Here is an 18,343-nt window from a genome sequence, read left to right on the forward strand (position 1 = left end):
CTTCAGCTTATCAAGGGAAGACATCAGGAAATGCCCTGAGACTTACCTTTACAAAAGCATCCCTCACATCCAGTGCTTGTTCCATGCTGAGAGGGGTGGAGACAGTTTCACCCCTCGTGATTATAGTCCGGCTGGTAAGGCAGTTCATCACGTCCTGAGGCTCAACCTGACAGACACAACACCAAACACAGCTGCTGTACAGGGGAGGTACCTCAAACGAAGACACAGGCTTTTTCAGAGAGAAAAATTAACATTTTTTACTGTATTTTAATCTGGAAGGTGTTCCTGTGACTTAGCATGAGATGTTAATGAAGTGTGGGAAGAGAGGATGAGAAAGCAGAGCAAAGCCTGCAAAGCTGTTATGCTACCAGCATGGGTTAAAGCTTTGCATCACCTTGACCCCTTTTTATACTTCTTCAGGGAAATATCCACTCCCTAAGTGGACAGAGAACTGTGGGTCACACTCTGGGACCAGCAGTGCCTATGGAGATGAGATGACGTCCCTGTTAGGTCTTGAGAAGGCCACTGAAGAATGCTCCAATCACTGCATGGATGATTTCAGTGAGGGTCATCTCACCTCACTCTTCAGATACACAGAATATATATGACATCTGTCTCAAGTACCTTTATGAACTTTCTTTATATCAGTGAAGAAAAAATACTGAGGTATTTTGGATGCCCTTTCTAGGACAATGTGCTAGACCTATCTGCTGGTATGAAGGGGACCTCAGATAATTGGATCATGGAATCATAGAATATTTTGTGTTGGAAGGGACCTTTAAAGATCATCTAGTTCCAACCCCCAACAGGAACAGGTTCTTCTAGACCAGGCTGCTCAAAGCTCCATCACACCTGGCCTTGAACAAGCCCACAAGTGGAGCAGCCACAAAATCCCTGGGCAACCTGTTCCAGCGCCTCACCACCCTCAGTGAAGAATTTCTTAGTATCAAATTTAAACCTGTCCTCTTTCAGTTTGAATCCATTCTGCCTTGTCCTATCATTCCCTTGTCAAAAGTCCCTCCTCCAGTTCTCTTGGAGCCCCTCTAGGTACTGAAAGGGGCTCTAAGCTTCTCTTAAGGGGATCAGAGCCTTCTCTTCTCCAGGCTGTCTCCATAGAAGAGGTGCTCCAGCCCTCTGAGTATCTTTGTAGCCTACTCTGGCTACTCAGCCCAGATGGAGACATTCACCTTCACGCTGCCAATGCATGACACAATATGGCTTATCCAGGCCTCTTCAGCCTCCTGGAGCTGGTGGTGCCAGGAGAGGCTGGCTCAGACAAAGCTTTGCCGCAATACTAAAAACGTGTGATGGAACCAGAAAGGAGCAGCAGCACTGCAGGGCCACTGACCTCTAGCAATGTTGCTGCGGTGATGAGCGATGCTGACTGAACAACCTCGCAGGCATCCAGGTTGTCATAGGTCCGAGCTGGGGAAAGAAAGGCAGAGGAAAAGCCATCAGCAAGGACGTGTCTCTGAAGAAAGTGGATGGGGTGAGGGAAAGGGTCTTTCTCCACTGCCTCTGTGTGATGTCCTGACAAAATCTGGCCATCAGAAGGGAGAGAAAAGTTCACGCATCTGCAGAAGTCCTGCTGCTGACTGCAAAGGACCTGTACTCTGCTCTGCCAGACCAGATAGTAAAGAATGTAGAAATGTTTTAGCATCTAAGTGCTTTAGGCTTCTGTCTTCTGAAGAGGCTTTTAAAATCACTGTGTCATTTCTGACAGCAGAGCTGCTTGGTACATTTACAAAGGCATATCCAACCACACAGGCACCTGTCAAACACTCCATTAGTCTCTCTTTGTAGAACCTGAATCTACTGAATGGCCTGTGTCCATATTCAACCTCACAACACTGTGAAACAGAAACGTGGATGTCATTGAGCACACTGCAGCATGGCAGTGCTGCTGTGGGCAGGTGGAATTATTCCTTATTCCTTGCCCTTACAATGCCATAATAAACACCTGAGTGCCTGGCATGGCACCATGGCAGGTGTTCTGGATACAGCCCTACATCCCTAAGCCTGGCTCCCTGTCAGCAGCCAGAATAAAGAGCAGCAGTGCACTGGACCATGTATTTTGTCCTTTTACCTTCATATTGCAGGTTGCCCATGTGCAGGATGGCAGCCAGCAGCTTGGAGATCTCCCAGTTCTCGGTGTCGGTGAACATGAGGACCTTCATAGCGGAGCGGATATTGGCGTACTCCTTGCTGTCATCTCTGCCATCACAGGTTGTGCAGTTACCCTGGGGAGGCAAATGGGGCACACACTTGGTGATAGCACTGGTTATACTCCAGTGCTCCCTGGTGTGAGGCAAAGCCAGGGAGCACTGGAGTATAACCTAAGCTATCAGGGCTTCCCCCAGAACCAGCAAGGTTTTGTTTAAGGGATGATGCTGAACTTGGAGATCTGGCTCTGCTCTTTGTCATATTCTATGACTCAGTGCTGAGCCTTGTGAGCTACACTTACCCCTGTTGTTCCCAGGTACCCTGCATCTGACTGTCATCAGCAGAAGAGAAAAAGCTCTCTGAGATGGGGATAGAGAGCTGGAGGCTCCCACTGATCCAGTTAGAAAGCTGGGTCCCAGCCTTATTGATGATGTACCAGCCTTAATTACACCTGCCTCTATCAGCTCCTCTGGATATCAACACTGGTATATAGGGAGTGGGATTGGAGATTGCCCAGTCACACACTTGGAGCACACAGAGCTCAGTCCCATACTCTGCTGAGAACATGCCATCCAGACAAGCACTCCTCTACACCCATCACTGCCTCAAGAGCAGCAGGTCTTATCTAACACCCTGGCTACTTCCAAACACGTGGCATGGGCACCACAGGCCATCCCATCCAAGCTTGTGTTCTACTTCACAGAAAGTGTGGAAATAGCCTGGTCTAGACACAGGGATTAAGGATTTCCACTAAGACTATGAGCCTTGTGGTGGTGAGACAAAGAGATCTGTCAAACTCTGTGGCTAAGGCTCAGAAAGGTCATAACCAGCAAAGCAGCTCTTGGATGCAGAAGCACCTCTCTTTTCCTTCTCCCTTGCTAAGGACCTTTCACCACATCACTCCACCAAACCTCTGTTTCACTGCTCTCTCACCATCGCAAGGTAGTTGTAGTCCGTGGCTTTCCCAAGACCCAGCTTCTTCTTCTGCTCCACAGTCATTCCTCTCAGCATGCAGTAGAACACGTGGTAATTCCTCTCATCCTGGGCCTGCAGGAGAAGAGCAAGTGCCAGCTCTGTGAGAACAGCACGGCAAAGGTCAGCTGCCCACGCCTTGCAGGTGTATCACCTTACCTGCCTGCACACCCGGGACTTCTCCAGCAGGTACTGCTCAATCTTTGCCCCCTCTATGGCTCCCCTTTTGTTGAAGTGGATGTCGATGTACTTCCCAAATCGGCTGGAATTGTCATTACGGATGGTCTTCGCGTTCCCGAAAGCTGCAAGAATTATGGTGCGTTAGAGAGGGTCTGATGCCGGGAGGATGATGGATCAGGTCTCATTAAGGGAGGAAAAGTCAAAAGAATGAGGCTGAGAGGGTTAAAAGCAGCCTCAAAGCCTTCCTTTAAGTTTGGCTGATCAATTTCATCTCAATGTGAGGAAACAAGATGTATACCAGATGACTTTTCTTGGAAATACAGAGAGGAGCACAGAAGAGGAAGCTTGGGAATGGGGTGACCTTATCAAGGAAGAAAGGCTAGGATGGTAGGATTTGGGCAGCAGCTGATGAAATTAGAGGAGAGTTGAGCAAGAGTATGAAAGATGACACTGTGCAGAAAATGACAGAGATGCTGGTGAGTAATTTGATGACTAAGAGGGAAAGAAAAGGGAAAATATGTCCAAAAGGGGAATACAGACAACTAAGCCAACCTCCAGTGGAAAACTTCTCCCTGCAAGCAGACTGTGCAGAGAAAGGTACCCGTGTCCATCCTCTGTTGGGTGTGGATGAGCGCCCTAAACCAGCACACCCTGCAATTTCTGCTCCAGGATTTCTGGAAGGTGATGGACATGCACTTGAATTACAGAGCTTCTCTTTCCTGAATCTCAGCAGTGACCAACTGCATATTCAATATTGCCCTGTGTGGTTGTCACATTTCTGTTGGTTCCTAGAGGGTTATTTACCAAGCAGAGGAGGTAAAAATCACAGAATGATTTGGGTTGGAAGGGACCTTCAAGATCATCTAGTTCCAACCCTTCTGCCAAGGGCAGGGGCACTTCTCACTAGACCAGAACAGCTCCAATGTTATTCTTTAAAGAAAATACAATTTTTCTGTGTAAGCGTAAAAGGTACATCTGGCATCATGTTGGGTCAAGAGGGTTAGATAACCTGTTTAATTTACAGATATCCAATTAAAACAGTGGGGTTGATCACAGTAACGGCCTGCCAATTAACCTATTAAGGCCACAAGCTGATTCTCATTATCTGGTTCTTTCTTGGACTCCTCTATTTCTTTTTCTGCATTTTGCTGCCATTCACTGGTCTTAGAAGGAAAAGGTGGGGGGCGGGGGGGGGGGTTTGCTATTGTATACAGCCAGCAAAAGGTGCTGTGAGGCTCAGGTCCTATTAAACTGATGTTTTATGGAACCATCTGAGAATAGGAATAGGATTTTTGCAGCTATGGCTAAAAAAGCAAGTAATTAGTTAGCTGAATGCAACACTGATGGGACACTGAAGCTCTGCATGCAGTCCAGCACTGGAGGAGGTGGTGAGATTTTTCAAAAGAGCTTTGATTGAACATCAGATATGCAATAAAGTATTGACCAGCACTTTTACACACTACACAGAGAATTAGGTAAATTTCAGGGGTTTGTATGGATTTTCTGGGGGGAAAAAAGTACTGTTTTAAGTGGAAAACTACTTTTTTTTTTTTTCAATTTTTAAAGTAACAAAACAGTTGAAAAAATAATACAGGTCAGCTGAAATGCTTTGCTTTCAACAATAGTTGTCAAAAATATTAAAGGAAACACTGACAGCTCGAATCAGAGAAAATGAGTATTGTGAAAAATAAATTTAGATGGAAGGAATCTGAATGTGTTGTCTAGCAAAAGTGTACTTAAAAGAAATAAATTTGTCACTTTTTTGGAAACTTAAAGTGTGACGGTTTTCTTTTATGGTCCTGAATCTGTTTCTTATTTTTTCCAGCAAAAGAATTCTTTATTATCTGAGGCCTCACCTTCCAAGATGGGATTTGCCTCCAGGACCTGCTGCTCAATCCAAGAGTGCTGACCACTGATTGCTGCCAGAAACTGCAGAATCAGTTTTGTGCTTTCTGTCTTCCCTGCTCCAGATTCTCCACTGCAAAGACAAAGGAGTGGAGGTCAGTGCGAGCCATGTTGCATCCCTGCAAATGTCCCTCCCTCTGTCTCCAAAGGAACTTCTCTCTCTTGTGTCTCTTCTGCTAGGATAGGCAGGATGAGACCATTAAGGATCAGTTTCCAGTATCCCAAGGACTGGTTGTGGGACAAATGGTAGGACATGGTACTAGACAGCTTCCAGCCAAGATCCAGATTTTCTCCATGTTCCATGTGGCCCAAGCTGTTGCTTGAGTTTGGGTATCCCCAGCAAATGCCATCATTCAATCAGCACTAAGAAGGTCATGAAATACTTTCAGTCAGTGCTTTTCCAGGTATGATCACCAGACCATGACCCTGTGGTCCAGGATCTAGCTGCTCCCATGGGACATCATCACCGGTCTTGAGCTGTGATAAGGCAGACTGAAATACAGCCTTTTACCAGAAGAGACTAGACAGGTCTCCTAGGCTTGTTCTAACAAGGAGCAGGTGAGAGAGGAGAAGCTTATGGGGCAGGAAGCCAGAGCTATTCCTTAAACTCTTCTCTTCACTGAAAGATAACCTCAGTTATCTTGTGAAAGGCTGGGCAGAAATATTTGGGTGTCTGATACATGGGGTAGCCAAAATAAGTGACCAAAACAGACCTTCCTAACATTGAGTATCTAGCCTTGGCCTCATGGGCAAATAGTTTCACTTTTCAGGCCACTGGCACACTGCAGGGACTCTCCTATGAGCCCCATGCGATGCTTTTTTAGACCAGCAAAATAAGCCTTACTTAATGGCCTTTTCAGACTCATGTATGTGAAATACTGCACACAGGATGTTACAGAGTTATGGTTTTTCATGCAATGAAACTTAGGGTAGGCGTGCCTTGGGGAAAGGGGTGCTTCATATGAAAAAAACTGTGGTTTCAGCATTTATACGATTGTGTTGGAGAGCTGAGGACATCAAATCTGGCTCATACAACCATCTGGGACAGATACTGGAGGGAAGTATACCCATAACTGTGACCAGGTGCTCCTTGGTGCCCAAGGTTGATCATTCCAGAGCAGAGCCATGCATGGAGACACCGTTCAGGAGTGTGAATGACCACAGGTCCAGTGACCAAGCTTGTCCCTGACCTTTCCTTGTGCAGAAAGCATCCATGTTTGCATTTTTTGTAGGAGTACTGAGCTTAAATTTAAAAGTGGAGGTTAAAGATGAATATTTGGTTGTAAGGCTAAATACCAAAGTATTGACAAAGCACCTCTACCAGGAACAGAGTGACTGTGAACAGAGACCTCCTCTGCACTGGGAATATGTGGATGGAAGATCTAATCAGTCATTCAATGTCTGACTCTATCTATAAGCTATTCCAGATCAAGCATGTTGTATCTGTTCAGCATCTGTTGTCAGGATATGACCCATTTGGAAACTCACCTTATGATGCAGCACTGGTCCTTGTTGTTGCGCTGCATGTTGAAGTAGCAGTTGTCAGCAATTGCGAAGATGTGTGGTGGCATCTCACCAATCTTTTTGTTGGTATAGAGGCGTATCTGCTCAGGTGAGTAGATGGGTAGGAGCTGGTAGGGGTTTACTGCCACCAGTATTGAACCAGTGTATGTCTGGAGGAGAAGCACATAAAGGTTTATGGGGACAGTGAGGTGTAGCTGAGAGACTTCAGCAGCATGGATGGGGTGTGGATGGAGGCCAGAAAAATCAAAGCTTTTTAAAAGCTGGATGAATGATGATGCTCAAGTCAGAAATGCTTGCAGGGGGAGCCTGGAGTAAAATGGGAACAGAAGTACCAGAATACCTAAATCAGTTCATATTCAGCCTTGCTCATGCACAGCATGGTTTCAAGCCTTAATTCATATTTTGTATGCTCCAAGTTAAGATTCAGAGACTTAAGAGAAGCTCATATTTGCAAAAATATCACCAGAACGAGCATATATCCAGACATATCTACTGCATTGCATATACGATGAGAAACCATAGGTGAAAGGAACCTGACAATTACTCCCATATCTCAAGGCAGGACCAGTTGGATCTCAACCATTCTGACAGATGTCTATCTAACCTGTTTTTATCGATCCACAGCAGCTGTTAAACTTCCCTCTGCAATGCATCCTTCTCTACATCTCAGTCTAACCAAATCTCTCCATACTTCAGTTTAAATCTTGTCCTGTGCAGATGGATATTGCCCACAAAGCCCTGACATATCCCTTCTCATCTATTTCTGAAATTTTGTAAATGGCCTTTGGTCTAGCTGTCCTGGGCCTTGGGTAGCAAACTCCTCTGTAGTGCCTTCCTCTTTCCTTTCTGCCCTTCCAGATGCTGTTTCTCTCTAGCCTCTCATCAAAGGACTCATGAACTTTGTTATATTGCTCTGATGCAGTGCCAAGCTTATGAGGTTTGGCCACATCCCAAGCTCAAGGCAGAGAATAAGGATAAGGATCTCCTTCCCATTTCATCTGTCTAAAAGTCCGTGTCTAGAGCAGCTGAGTCAATGGGCCTCCACCTTGGGCTAGCCAAGGGGCATGAGATGCAGGCTACTTTCACTCTGTGACTTCAAAGAATTCAAGTCACTTTCTCTAGGTTAATTTTTAGCAACTGAAATTATAAGATTAATCTTACCTTTCTTTCCTGCTGCAACCAGCTGTGAAAGTGCCCCCACTACTGCATAAGTTTTTTCAGGAAACAAAATAAGCAATTTAAACATTCATATAATCCTTATGGGTTTTCATCTGCATGGCTTAAACCCAGTAAGACTTTGGCACAAAGCAACAAAGTGGCACAGCCAAGGATGCTTGTGAGAGAGAAGAAATAATTTGCTCCCATCTGTCCGAAACTTGCCACCAGTTCAGGCCTTCTGAAGGCAGCCAGTAGGTGGCAATTGTGTCCCATAGTAGGGAGGGTGAAAACCATTAGGGGCTCCTCACCTTCTACTCTCATGGCCAACACAAGAGAGCAACTTTCAGTTCAGTCCCATATGAGGTTTGACTTTACAGTGCTAACTGAGAAAGGACACAATACTCTTCTCTGTAACTGGGGATTATGTGCCAGTAAGGGGAAAAAAGCTCTTTGAGCTCCAGAACAATGTTGTCACAACTCCAAAGAGTAGAAATTGGCTGTGAAATTATGTAGACTAGATTTTAGAAGAAGAAGGTATTGGAAAAAGGGAGCAGAGACATCCCAGAGAAGCCTTCAAAGGGGACAGAACAGGTAACCTCAGTGCTCAGTGGAGGAGGGAGCTCAATTTCTGAATGGAATTATGACACCAAGATCCCTAATGAAGACTCCTTTGAGTCTTCATTACTTCATTCATTTCCTCTTTACAATTTATCATCAGGTTAATTTTAGGGACATTTTGACATTTTTAATCTTCCTTGAGCTTTTTTTTTCTTCTTTTTTTTTTTAAATCTAACTCCTTGCAGAGGTCTCTGAAATCCCTGCATTTCAGTAACACTGGTCTGCCCTGCCACAAATGTAAACAGAGAGGTTTTTAAAGTGTTAACCATTAGGTATTCTTTCTGGATGCTCCCACTGACCCTTCCCTTGTGATCCACAAAACACTTTGTCAGCATGAACTCTTGTACTGCTGCTTGTTTTTGTGGGCCATTCCTAGTTGATAAATAATCACAATTTGCCCAATTCTCACAGCTGACAGAAGGCAAAACCTTGTTACTCTGTTGATCAGGGGCCAAAGGGCACTTCCAAGGAAATAGTAGCTTACTGGTTTCTATTGCTGGGTGATGTCAAAGCCCTTTTCTATTGGAAAAATAAAGCTTTACTGAGAGCAGGGACTCTGCCTTAGCTGACCACAGGAACCACATCTCACAGCAAATTCATTACTGCCTGCATGACCTACATTTTAATTAGCCCCAAACAAATCCTTTCTGAGCCTGCTTCCCTCGCTACCCAGAACACCATGGCTGACTTCATCTGGATTGTTATGGGGTTAAAGCTCTACCAAACATTACTGCATTTTGGCAGCCCTTAGAGAGCAGCAGCAGGCACTGGTTTTATCTCCAGATAGAGATTTAACCTTACTCAGAAGTCCAAACTCCCCACCAGACTCTCTTGCTATTCAACATAGTTTCTCTTGCTGTGTGCAAGCCAAACTAAGGGCAAGAAGCCCTTGTTGAAGATTTTCATATTTTGCTGCAGACATTTCTTCCCTTCAAGTTAAGGTCATTACTGAGAAGCACTCAAAGCTTTAACCACATTCACAGGTTGGGGACTTTCCAGCTCTGGAAACCTGTCACAACTTCAACATGTGGGTCAAGCTCTGCACCAAAGTGGATGGATGCTCTCCATGAATTTATGAAGCAGAAGCAATGGTGGTGCAAAGTAAATGAGAAGGCCACAACGGTGAACAGAAAAAGGTGATTCAGTGGAAGGCATGACAGCAATTGCAAATGACATTGCCAGGCATCATACTTACCCTCCCGCCGCAGTTTGTCTTATGAGTAAAATGTGAGGGAGAAGAAAAAGGGAAATTATATTTTATTAGAGCAGAACTACAAGCTCCAGAAAGCTAAGGACACAAGGAAACAAGAGGAACTGAAGTCCCACTGGGAAAGTAATAATTTACTCAGGAAGCTCAGAAATCCTTTCAAGCAGTGAAACTTCACTGTCTTTGAGACAGTGCTAATTCTACCACAGAAGAAAAACCAGCTCAACAGACTGGGTGTCCCCTGCATCCATGGCACTCATATGGTGGTACCTTGGCTTTGCAAAACTGTCATCAATATTTACCACATCCGACACAAACCTACTCCTCCTAGTGCCATCACTCCTAATAGCTGAGATCTAAGGTTGGGCTCCTGAGCCTCCAACTACACACCTGTAGACAGAAGTGGTGTGCATGCCTCTCTATCAAGCTATGCACTCTCTGTCATTTTGAGACTGTCATTCTGATTTTGAGATTGCTCTAATTGCTGTGCTGTGCCCAGTTCCCGGGCTGGCACTCCAAAGCCATTAGTGGTGTGGAGCAATCAAGACACAGTAATGTGGAACCCCTGTGATGCAAATGTCCTTGTGGGATGTGGCCATCCCTTAGGCAGGAACTCTGTAGGACACACTGCACTGTCACCATCGGACCAGAAGAACTTGTAGAGAAACTGATGTGGTTATTGTGTCACTTCAGCCCAAATCACCACCCATACTCACCTCCAGGCTAAAAGTTGCCCTTTGCATCAGCCCTTATTAGGATGATGTTGCCAAACAACACTTTGCACAGTGCTTATTTGTGTTCCTAATCTTCCTGGACGCCTGTGAATAGTTTGGCAAGGGAGCTCAGAGACAGAGCTCTTCCGAAGGAGCTTTGTGTATTCACAGGCAATCTGATGATACTGTACACACAGAATTGTATCTGAGGACCTCAGGTCAGTTGGAGAGGCAACAGGCATTTGCTGGATAACACAGACACCCCAAAAGAGATACACAGACACCACTGAAAAAATACCAAACACAATTCAAACTTTCTCAGAGAGAGTGGCAGGAATCCACTTTGTGCCACTGCAGGGTGCCCACAAGCAGGGGGAAAAGGGGCAATGCTCAATGGGTAAATTCAAGTTCCTTGAATAAGCCAATCAGCTACAAATTACTGGCCATCTGTACTTCTCAGGTGGCACTCAGGTTGCTTGAATTCAGTTATCCACATGAGTGCTGCACCTAACCTTGAAGATGGATATGCTTTGAGCTGGGAGAGGTTGGACTATAGACCTCCAGCTTAAAATTTTCTTCCAACGTAAACTCCTCTATGATATCCAAGCTTCAGTCAGCTCAAAAGCATCTGAGAGGCACTTCTGTTAGCATAGCTGAAAGGCAGTCTTGTCTCTGCTGGCTCTATTGACACCTCTGGTGACTGCCATGGATGCCCATGGAGACACCACCTCAAGTATGAATTTGGGCTATTAACTCACTAGTTTACCATTATAAATGGCAAGAAAATTTGATTACAAAGGGAGAAACCCAGTTCATCTAATGTGGGAATAATTTTCTGATTATACTGTTTTCATCTAAACTGACAATATAGGGCCTTAGGCAACATGCACAACAAATAAAATGTCTGAGGGAGAGATGCATTTGGAGGTCTCTATTCTCCCCCAAGCTCTGGGGACTTATGGGTGCCTTTTCAGCACCCATGTCCCCTTTCTCCAGAATTGGACTCCATCTCTGAAAGAAGAGATGGATATCTCCCAGAGAGGGGAAAAGAGCTGTCAGTCATATTAACAGCCTGTGCAGCAGAGTGGTGTCTGCTCCATCACTGTCCAGCCCTAATCCAAAATCATCCAATCAAAAAGCACTAGACATCAAGCAGTGATGAACAAACAGACTTGATAGATAACATCCCACCCATACTCTGTTAACTTATTTTATCTGTGAAGTCTAACTGTTTTGCAATTCCCTCCAGCCTGAAAATCTAGTAGTCTCTAGAGCTTTTAACAATTAAATGGCCAGGAGGCTTTGAAAAGGCCTTCAAAGGCACAGCAAGCACTTACCTGAACATCTGAAAACTGTAGGATTTAAGAGTAATACCAAATTTTCCATCTTTGCAAAGGCTGTTTGAGTACATTATCTAGCAGTAAACACATGTGCACTCTGAATTTCTGTCTGAAGGATGTGCAGAAGACTACACAGCATAGAGAACATTGATGAAACCAGCAGAGACTTGAATGCTGACTCCTGTCCTGCTGGGGAGGTGGCATTTGGAATGCTGTCACACAGAAGAGAGATGCAGCTCTGACTGGTTCCCTGTAAACCCCTCAATCTGTGAATGTCTTGGATGGCAAGGCAGCACTGGGTCCACTGGCCATGACATGACTGAGCTGACCAAAGGAAGGACACTGCTGTCCTCAGAGATCAGCTGCCAGGATCCCAGGCAGCTAAGGGCTAATAAGCCATGAACACAGACTGGGGAGGTTTTTTAGAGCTGTTCTGGGAGTTGCTTACTTCTTTGTTCCCAGTTATTTCATGCATGCCCCTCATCATCCTTTCTCCACCCCTTCCACCTCCAGCAATGATTGTCTTCAGCCCCTTGGGTTAAATAAATTAATAGCTCAGGGGGAGAGGGCAGAAGGGTCACATTCAGTTTACACCTCTACAAAGGTTTTTGCTTTAGGATGACTACAACATGCTCATGGCCTGGGTTGAACTGGTTCCTCTGTGTGCAGAAAGCTAATGCACATGCCCAAAACTTTTACAGGGGTTGGACAGCACGGAGGTGTGGACTTTGGCCATCACCTAACTCATGGGGTCTTTCACTGGGGCATCTAGAAGCTCTGCAATGTCCTCCAAAGTCAGAAGCCCTTCACCACCGGGGACAAGGTGAAGGTAGAAACCCAGATGCTCAGTTCAGTCAGGGTTCCCCCCACGTGGGTTCCCCAGAGCTAAGGAGAGCAGGGGGTGGAGTGCAGAACCAGAGGTGAGCTGAGGTGGACACTCACATAGATGAGGTGCTCCCGATAGCGAATCAGCAGGTTCCTGAGAATTCCTGCTTCATTCAGGTCCCCCAGGCGGATCATGTCCTCCACCCCATGGATGGAGGTGGGGTGCATGGGTTTGATGTGGCTGGCATTCTGTGGGGAAATCCAGTGCTCCTGGGAAAAGAGCAAGGCCACAGAAAGGTAAGTCAAATGAGAAACCACTTGGATGAAAGACACAAACAGCCCACCCCAAAGAGAAAGACCAAACGGAAGAGCATACACAAGAGATCATCAGCACATGTGCCACAGCTTCTATTCCTGGAGCAAGGCAGTGATGAATGTGAAAGATTTGTAACAGAAGAAGAAAAACATCTTTTTATTGGAGTTCTATTGCAGCAACAAGAGACAGGAGACACAAGCCATCCTGGCAGAAGCCTCCTCCAGGGCAACATGGTCATCCAGCACACCAGGGGAGTTTATAACAAATAGCACATTTGTCTTCCCCTTCACAACTGCATTTTCACATCACTGGTTAACCCTCTCCCACAAAATACTGTTGAGCAGAGCGAAGATTTAAAAAAGGAGAAAGGGATGGACAGGCCTAGCAAAGTCATACTTTTATTGGCAGTGTTATTTAGACTCAGCACTTCTAAGGGCTTCAAAAGCCACTACAAATTGCCCGCAAGGACCTTGCCAAACCAAATCTCTATTACCCTTGAAGGGAGTGAGAGCATTCACAATTACCTCAGCAAGAAAAAAAAGAGAAAAGAAGCACAGAGAACCACCTTAATATGAACCTTACTCTAAAATAGCCACCACTGCACAAAAAAGGGTGGAAAATTAAAGGAGAACCAGTGTTTTGGCACATCAGGTATTAGTAGGAGGTCAGGAAGGACTGGATAAGAACAGAGGAACCTCAGGTGTAGGTGGGTTTGCTCAAATAACTACCTAAATGTATTTGGGGGCTTCTGCTATCATTGCTCTCAAGAAGGTTCTCAATTTTGCACTTCCAGTACAGCCATGAAAACAGGGACACAGCATTGTCTTGTCTTTACAAATAGAAAACTACGGCACAATTGATTTCCAAGGACATATGGGAATTCCATAACAAAGTTGATTATCATGGACCTGGGACCCCGGGCCTAGCAAGGCCATAGAGCTGAAGAAGGGACATCACAAGCCTTTGTACGTACATTGCCTTCATCATCCACGACCTGGATCTGTCCAGAGTCACACAGTTTAACCACCGCTCCAATGGGGACGTCGAATTCCCGTCCAGTTTTGAGGTCCATCCACACATAATCCCCCTGGAACCAAAGACAGCACAGTTACACTCAGCACTGCAGGGAGTTCAGCATCCCTTGGGATACAAGCAGTTGATGTTTTGTACCCAAGTCATTAGCACAAGTCAAATGACTTCCCTCGCAAACCACAAACCACCCCTGTTCACAGAGGCTCAGGAAAGCTGATGCTTTGCATGTGGCACTTGGGGATGTGGTTTAGTGGTGAACACACTGCTACTGGGTTAATGGTTGGACTCGAAAATCTTACAAGACTTTTCCAACCTTAATGATTCCATGAATCTGTGAAATCCCCTTCGAGGTGCCAGCAGCAGAGCACGGTCCACACAGCATATGGACCTAACTCTTTGCTGTCCCACTGCCCTATCTCTCTGCTTCTCAAGCTCATGAGTGGTTGTTGGTCACAGAGTGGTTACAGAACAGTGATACAGGCAGAAAAACCCACCCACCTAGAGGTTTTCCTCTGTGTAATGTACAAGCCTCAGAAGTCACATTTAGGAGATCATTCTGAGCTCTGCTAACCTTATCTGGAGGCTTGGGGCACCTTTCTTCCTTGCAGAGAACCACTATCAAATATACCTTGGAGACTGCTGAAAAGGGAACGGCTAAAGATGGATTAAGAACATAAACAGAGAGGCAGATATATGCTCTTGTTCAGGAGTTCTTCCAGCTACAGCAATGTGTAGTGGGCTGTTTATATTTAATAGTTCTCAGTGGATTTTATCTGTGTGAGCACTTTCACTGGACTCCTGAAGCTGTGCAAAGTTTTGGCATCCATTACCCCAAAAGGCTGTGTCCTTTTACACATTTCAAATGTTTTACCTCTTTCATTTCAGACCTCTGTGTTTTCATTTTGAAAGACACAGCAAGCAGTTGACCCCTATGCACTCACTTCATGCCACTACTGCTCTGTCAGTCCTGCTGGGCAGGCACTATCTGCTCATCAGCTCTGTGGATATTAAATTACTTAAATGCAAAAAAGCTTTTAAATAAACTGTTTTCTCAATACAAAAGCAAACTCCAAAATAACTCCAAACTAAAGCCCCAGGCAGGACCCATGCTGGAACAAAGCAGAATTTTTTTCCACCCCTATTTGCAAGGTGAAAGGGTATTAAAATGGGGATCAATCTAGTTGTCAGGTGTGTTTTCATTCATGAACCTGAGATTAATGCTGTGGACTTGTAGCCCCACCTAACACCACATTCTTGGGGACCAGCTCCACTTGTACCTATTAAGCCTGATGCAAATGCAGTATCTACCTTTTGAAGTCCTGAAAAACTGCTGTGAGAGGGAAAAAGGAAAACCAGCATGTATCACTTTGCATGTGCTCTGATATAACCCCTGTCCTGAGTATCCATTATCAACCATTTCTGTGGGCAGAGCATATTTATAAATTTGGTTTGGCCCAATAGCTGCCAAACAGTGTTCATCCCTGCGCTGGGTGGTGGCAACTGGAGACGTCACCATCCAAGTCATCATTCATTAAGACTTCCAAAAGACACAAACCTGTGAGTACCACCAGGATGTAAGGTTACACTCAGGGAGCCACACATGGAGAAACTACACACCAGGAATTCCCAACCATTTTGTGGCAGACTCTACCCTTGGCAGCTGCTTGCTAGGTTTCCACTAGTATATCAACAAAGTCATCCTGGTTTCATGGAGCTCAGGATCCAGTCCTTAGCTTGGGTTTTCATTTCCTCAGAGGGTTGTGCTACAGCTCTAAGTATCTTTATCCAGCTCATAAAAATATAATATTAATACATTTTTCTCATTGACTGTCTTAACATCTCATAACTTAGTTAAAAAGGCAAAAAAAATCACAACTAATGAAGGCAGTGTCAGGAGCAGACACATTATAAATCCATTTATATTAATATTTATTTTTTAGCTCCTTTGATCCAAGACTCTCAAAGCATTTCAGAACATTCAGCACTGTTATCCTCTCTGCACCACTGGGCAAATTCATGCACATGGTGGGTAACCTGATCAAGGTATCAGCAAGAGATGAGTCGGGTTGCTCAGCTCCTGCTCAGCAGAAAACCTTTCCAACACCTTAGCAGCTCTGTAAAAATTGATCTTGATCAAAAATCCAAGAATTGTAATGCCGTTTTCAAAAAAAATAAAAAAATCTCTACTATTAAATAGCTGTAAAAGCAGCCTGCTTCATATGCAGTATTACAGCACAGCTGAGATAAAAGGCAGTCTGCTCTCCCCAAGGTAAATTGATACTCTGCTACCACTAAGACAACTTCTGTGCTTTGTCTGCCTAATGCACAGAGTGCTCATCCCCTCAAACTGCTCTTTTTAAACCCATTAAAGTGCAGTTCTTAATACTGGTGAAAAAAGTCTTATGGGATGGGCTAAGCTGGTAAGCTCAGGAAGGTTGAGGAAGTTATAAAATAACATCACTTATTAAGAGTGCCAACCCATTTCCTTTTCTAACTTTAATCAATTTCAAGTAAACCCCATGGAAGTCAGTTACATTCCTTCTGCTGAAGCAATCACCCTTGGATCAGCCCCAAACCCAGCAGATATATTGAGGATTTCAGGGGAAATCGGGGTGATTCATGTATTTACCAGCTGTGGCTTGTAAGTTGCATAACCTGCCTCATGCCTACACTGGTGCAGTTTATTTCCCAAAATACAAGACACAGTACTGGAGAAGTGAGAATGCCACCAGACCCTTTACAGTATCAGTGTAGTCTGCCTCTTCCTCCTCAATGCAGCCAGTGGGTTTTCGTATCCTTCCAAACTAGAAAAATCTTCCAAATTGCTCTGGGGCAGACCATGAGCACCTCACAAACTGGGGGCAGTGACAACCAAACAGTGGTGCAAGAGGAGGAAACAACACACACAGATCCACACAATTCACGGAGAGGATCTTTAGGAGGAGCTTCCAAATGTGAAGAGCAAGAAGGCTGCACTGCAGGGGAGCTGCAGTGCTTGGTGGGGGGGACAAAGGAGGAAGGCGAGAGAAGCTGGCGTAAGCAGCACAAGGATCCCATCAACAGCAAGACAGATTTCAAAGCAGCCTGAAAGCTTCCAGCCATGCTCAGGGCTTGGGACCCCCTATCTTACCGCTAACATGGTCGTGGGCTTCAGGACCTGGTTGACATTGCGAAGTAGTGTCCATCTGCCCTGGTCTCTCTCCTGATCTTCCACCACCTCAGGGCACGGCTGCACGAAAACGACTTTCTTCTTCTTCAACATCTCCAAAACTCTGTGGTGGTATTTGTCCCTCTCCCTGCTTTCTATGTGTATTCCACCATGGATGGTGGCCGGTTTGCTCTAGCCCTGCGGCATGGCCATGCCTGCTGCTCACAGGACACCCTCTGACCTGATTCACAATATGGCTCTTGGTGAAGATCTTCTCCTAGCAGAAAAATTTCCACACACCAGCCATGGTCCTCCCTGGCCAGCTGACACGCTCACTGTATGTGACCAGCACTGTGGGAATCTCAAAGCAAACTGTACAACTCTGCTTCTCTTCACTTAAATTCTTCCAGTCTCTCCAGCAAGGGCTGATACTCGGTCAAGAACCTGAAACTACCCGTTCAGGAAAAACAACCGCAGGATTAACAGGAAACTTCTTCATTTCCCCAGGACTCCTCTCCGTTACCTTCCTTTCTTAGTGAAATAACCGTCTGCCAGCTTGAGGACTTTCAGCACAGAACACTCTGGGATACTTATTAATCCACAAATGCAGTCAGTCCCCATGCAACACATGGCATTTAATTAACCTAATACCTTTACATACCAAATTAACCAAAGCGCAGCGGGAACTCAAAACCAGAGGCCATCTGCATTTTCTTTAAACTGATCGCCTTGAGTAGATCCATAGCAACTGAATTTTAAATAATTGAGTGGAAGGTGTTCAGCACAGCACGGCCTCCGTGCCTATAGGTGAGGATGAAAATGGGCTCAATACAAGGAGCACAGAGATAATGAGGTTGCACAGACTCTACACCTGCCAGCTCCACAGACCCATTTCTGCAATCACTCCTTCTCTACAGGGAGGACTGTGTAGGAAGGACTAATCAGGACCACTGGCCAAACCAGAAGAGCACAAGGCATTTTGCAGTCACCTCAGATTTGCTTTTGTCTTGTCCTGTATTTGATACACTTGGAATTTCTCATTTTCATCTAAGAAAGGCTTTTCTGGTCATTTGGAGAATTTCAGACCACTACAGCTCAGCCCCAATTTAATCCATTAAAATTTTGAATCTAAAACAGTGCCATTTATAGAGACCAGAGCAACTAGATAAAACAGTGCATCTGCTAAGACATTCTCATTTATCACTGTTTTAATGCAAAGCTCTACTAATGCCTTGATTCCAT

The 18,343-nt window shown here is 45.1% G+C and overlaps 1 protein-coding gene across 6 annotated transcripts in view; it reads right to left on the reverse strand.

Moving 5' to 3' along the window:
• Nucleotides 1–17,661, reverse strand: part of MYO7A (myosin VIIA) — a 62,811-nt gene extending 45,150 nt beyond the window's left edge. For 2 of the 6 annotated variants that reach the window (XM_039701099.1, XM_039701101.1), the window contains exons 1-11: nucleotides 17,084–17,661; nucleotides 13,895–14,008; nucleotides 12,723–12,875; nucleotides 9,716–9,733; nucleotides 6,709–6,893; nucleotides 5,172–5,293; nucleotides 3,295–3,437; nucleotides 3,097–3,210; nucleotides 2,087–2,240; nucleotides 1,349–1,425; nucleotides 47–166 (exon numbers count right to left, since the gene is read on the reverse strand). In XM_039701099.1, coding sequence (XP_039557033.1) covers nucleotides 47–166; nucleotides 1,349–1,425; nucleotides 2,087–2,240; nucleotides 3,097–3,210; nucleotides 3,295–3,437; nucleotides 5,172–5,293; nucleotides 6,709–6,893; nucleotides 9,716–9,733; nucleotides 12,723–12,875; nucleotides 13,895–14,008; nucleotides 17,084–17,215 — 1,332 coding nt within the window. In that variant the 5' untranslated portion in view covers nucleotides 17,216–17,661. The remainder of the gene's footprint in view (nucleotides 1–46; nucleotides 167–1,348; nucleotides 1,426–2,086; nucleotides 2,241–3,096; nucleotides 3,211–3,294; nucleotides 3,438–5,171; nucleotides 5,294–6,708; nucleotides 6,894–9,715; nucleotides 9,734–12,722; nucleotides 12,876–13,894; nucleotides 14,009–17,083) is intronic. The other 4 variants (XM_039701103.1, XM_039701102.1, XM_039701100.1 and 1 more) reach the window with 4 other exon arrangements.
• Nucleotides 17,662–18,343: the final 682 nt, after the last annotated feature.

Source organism: Passer montanus, unplaced genomic scaffold (genome assembly GCF_014805655.1).
Source record: "Passer montanus isolate IOZ18808 unplaced genomic scaffold, ASM1480565v1 scaffold149, whole genome shotgun sequence".
In the NCBI taxonomy this organism is placed as follows: Eukaryota; Metazoa; Chordata; class Aves; order Passeriformes; family Passeridae; genus Passer; species Passer montanus.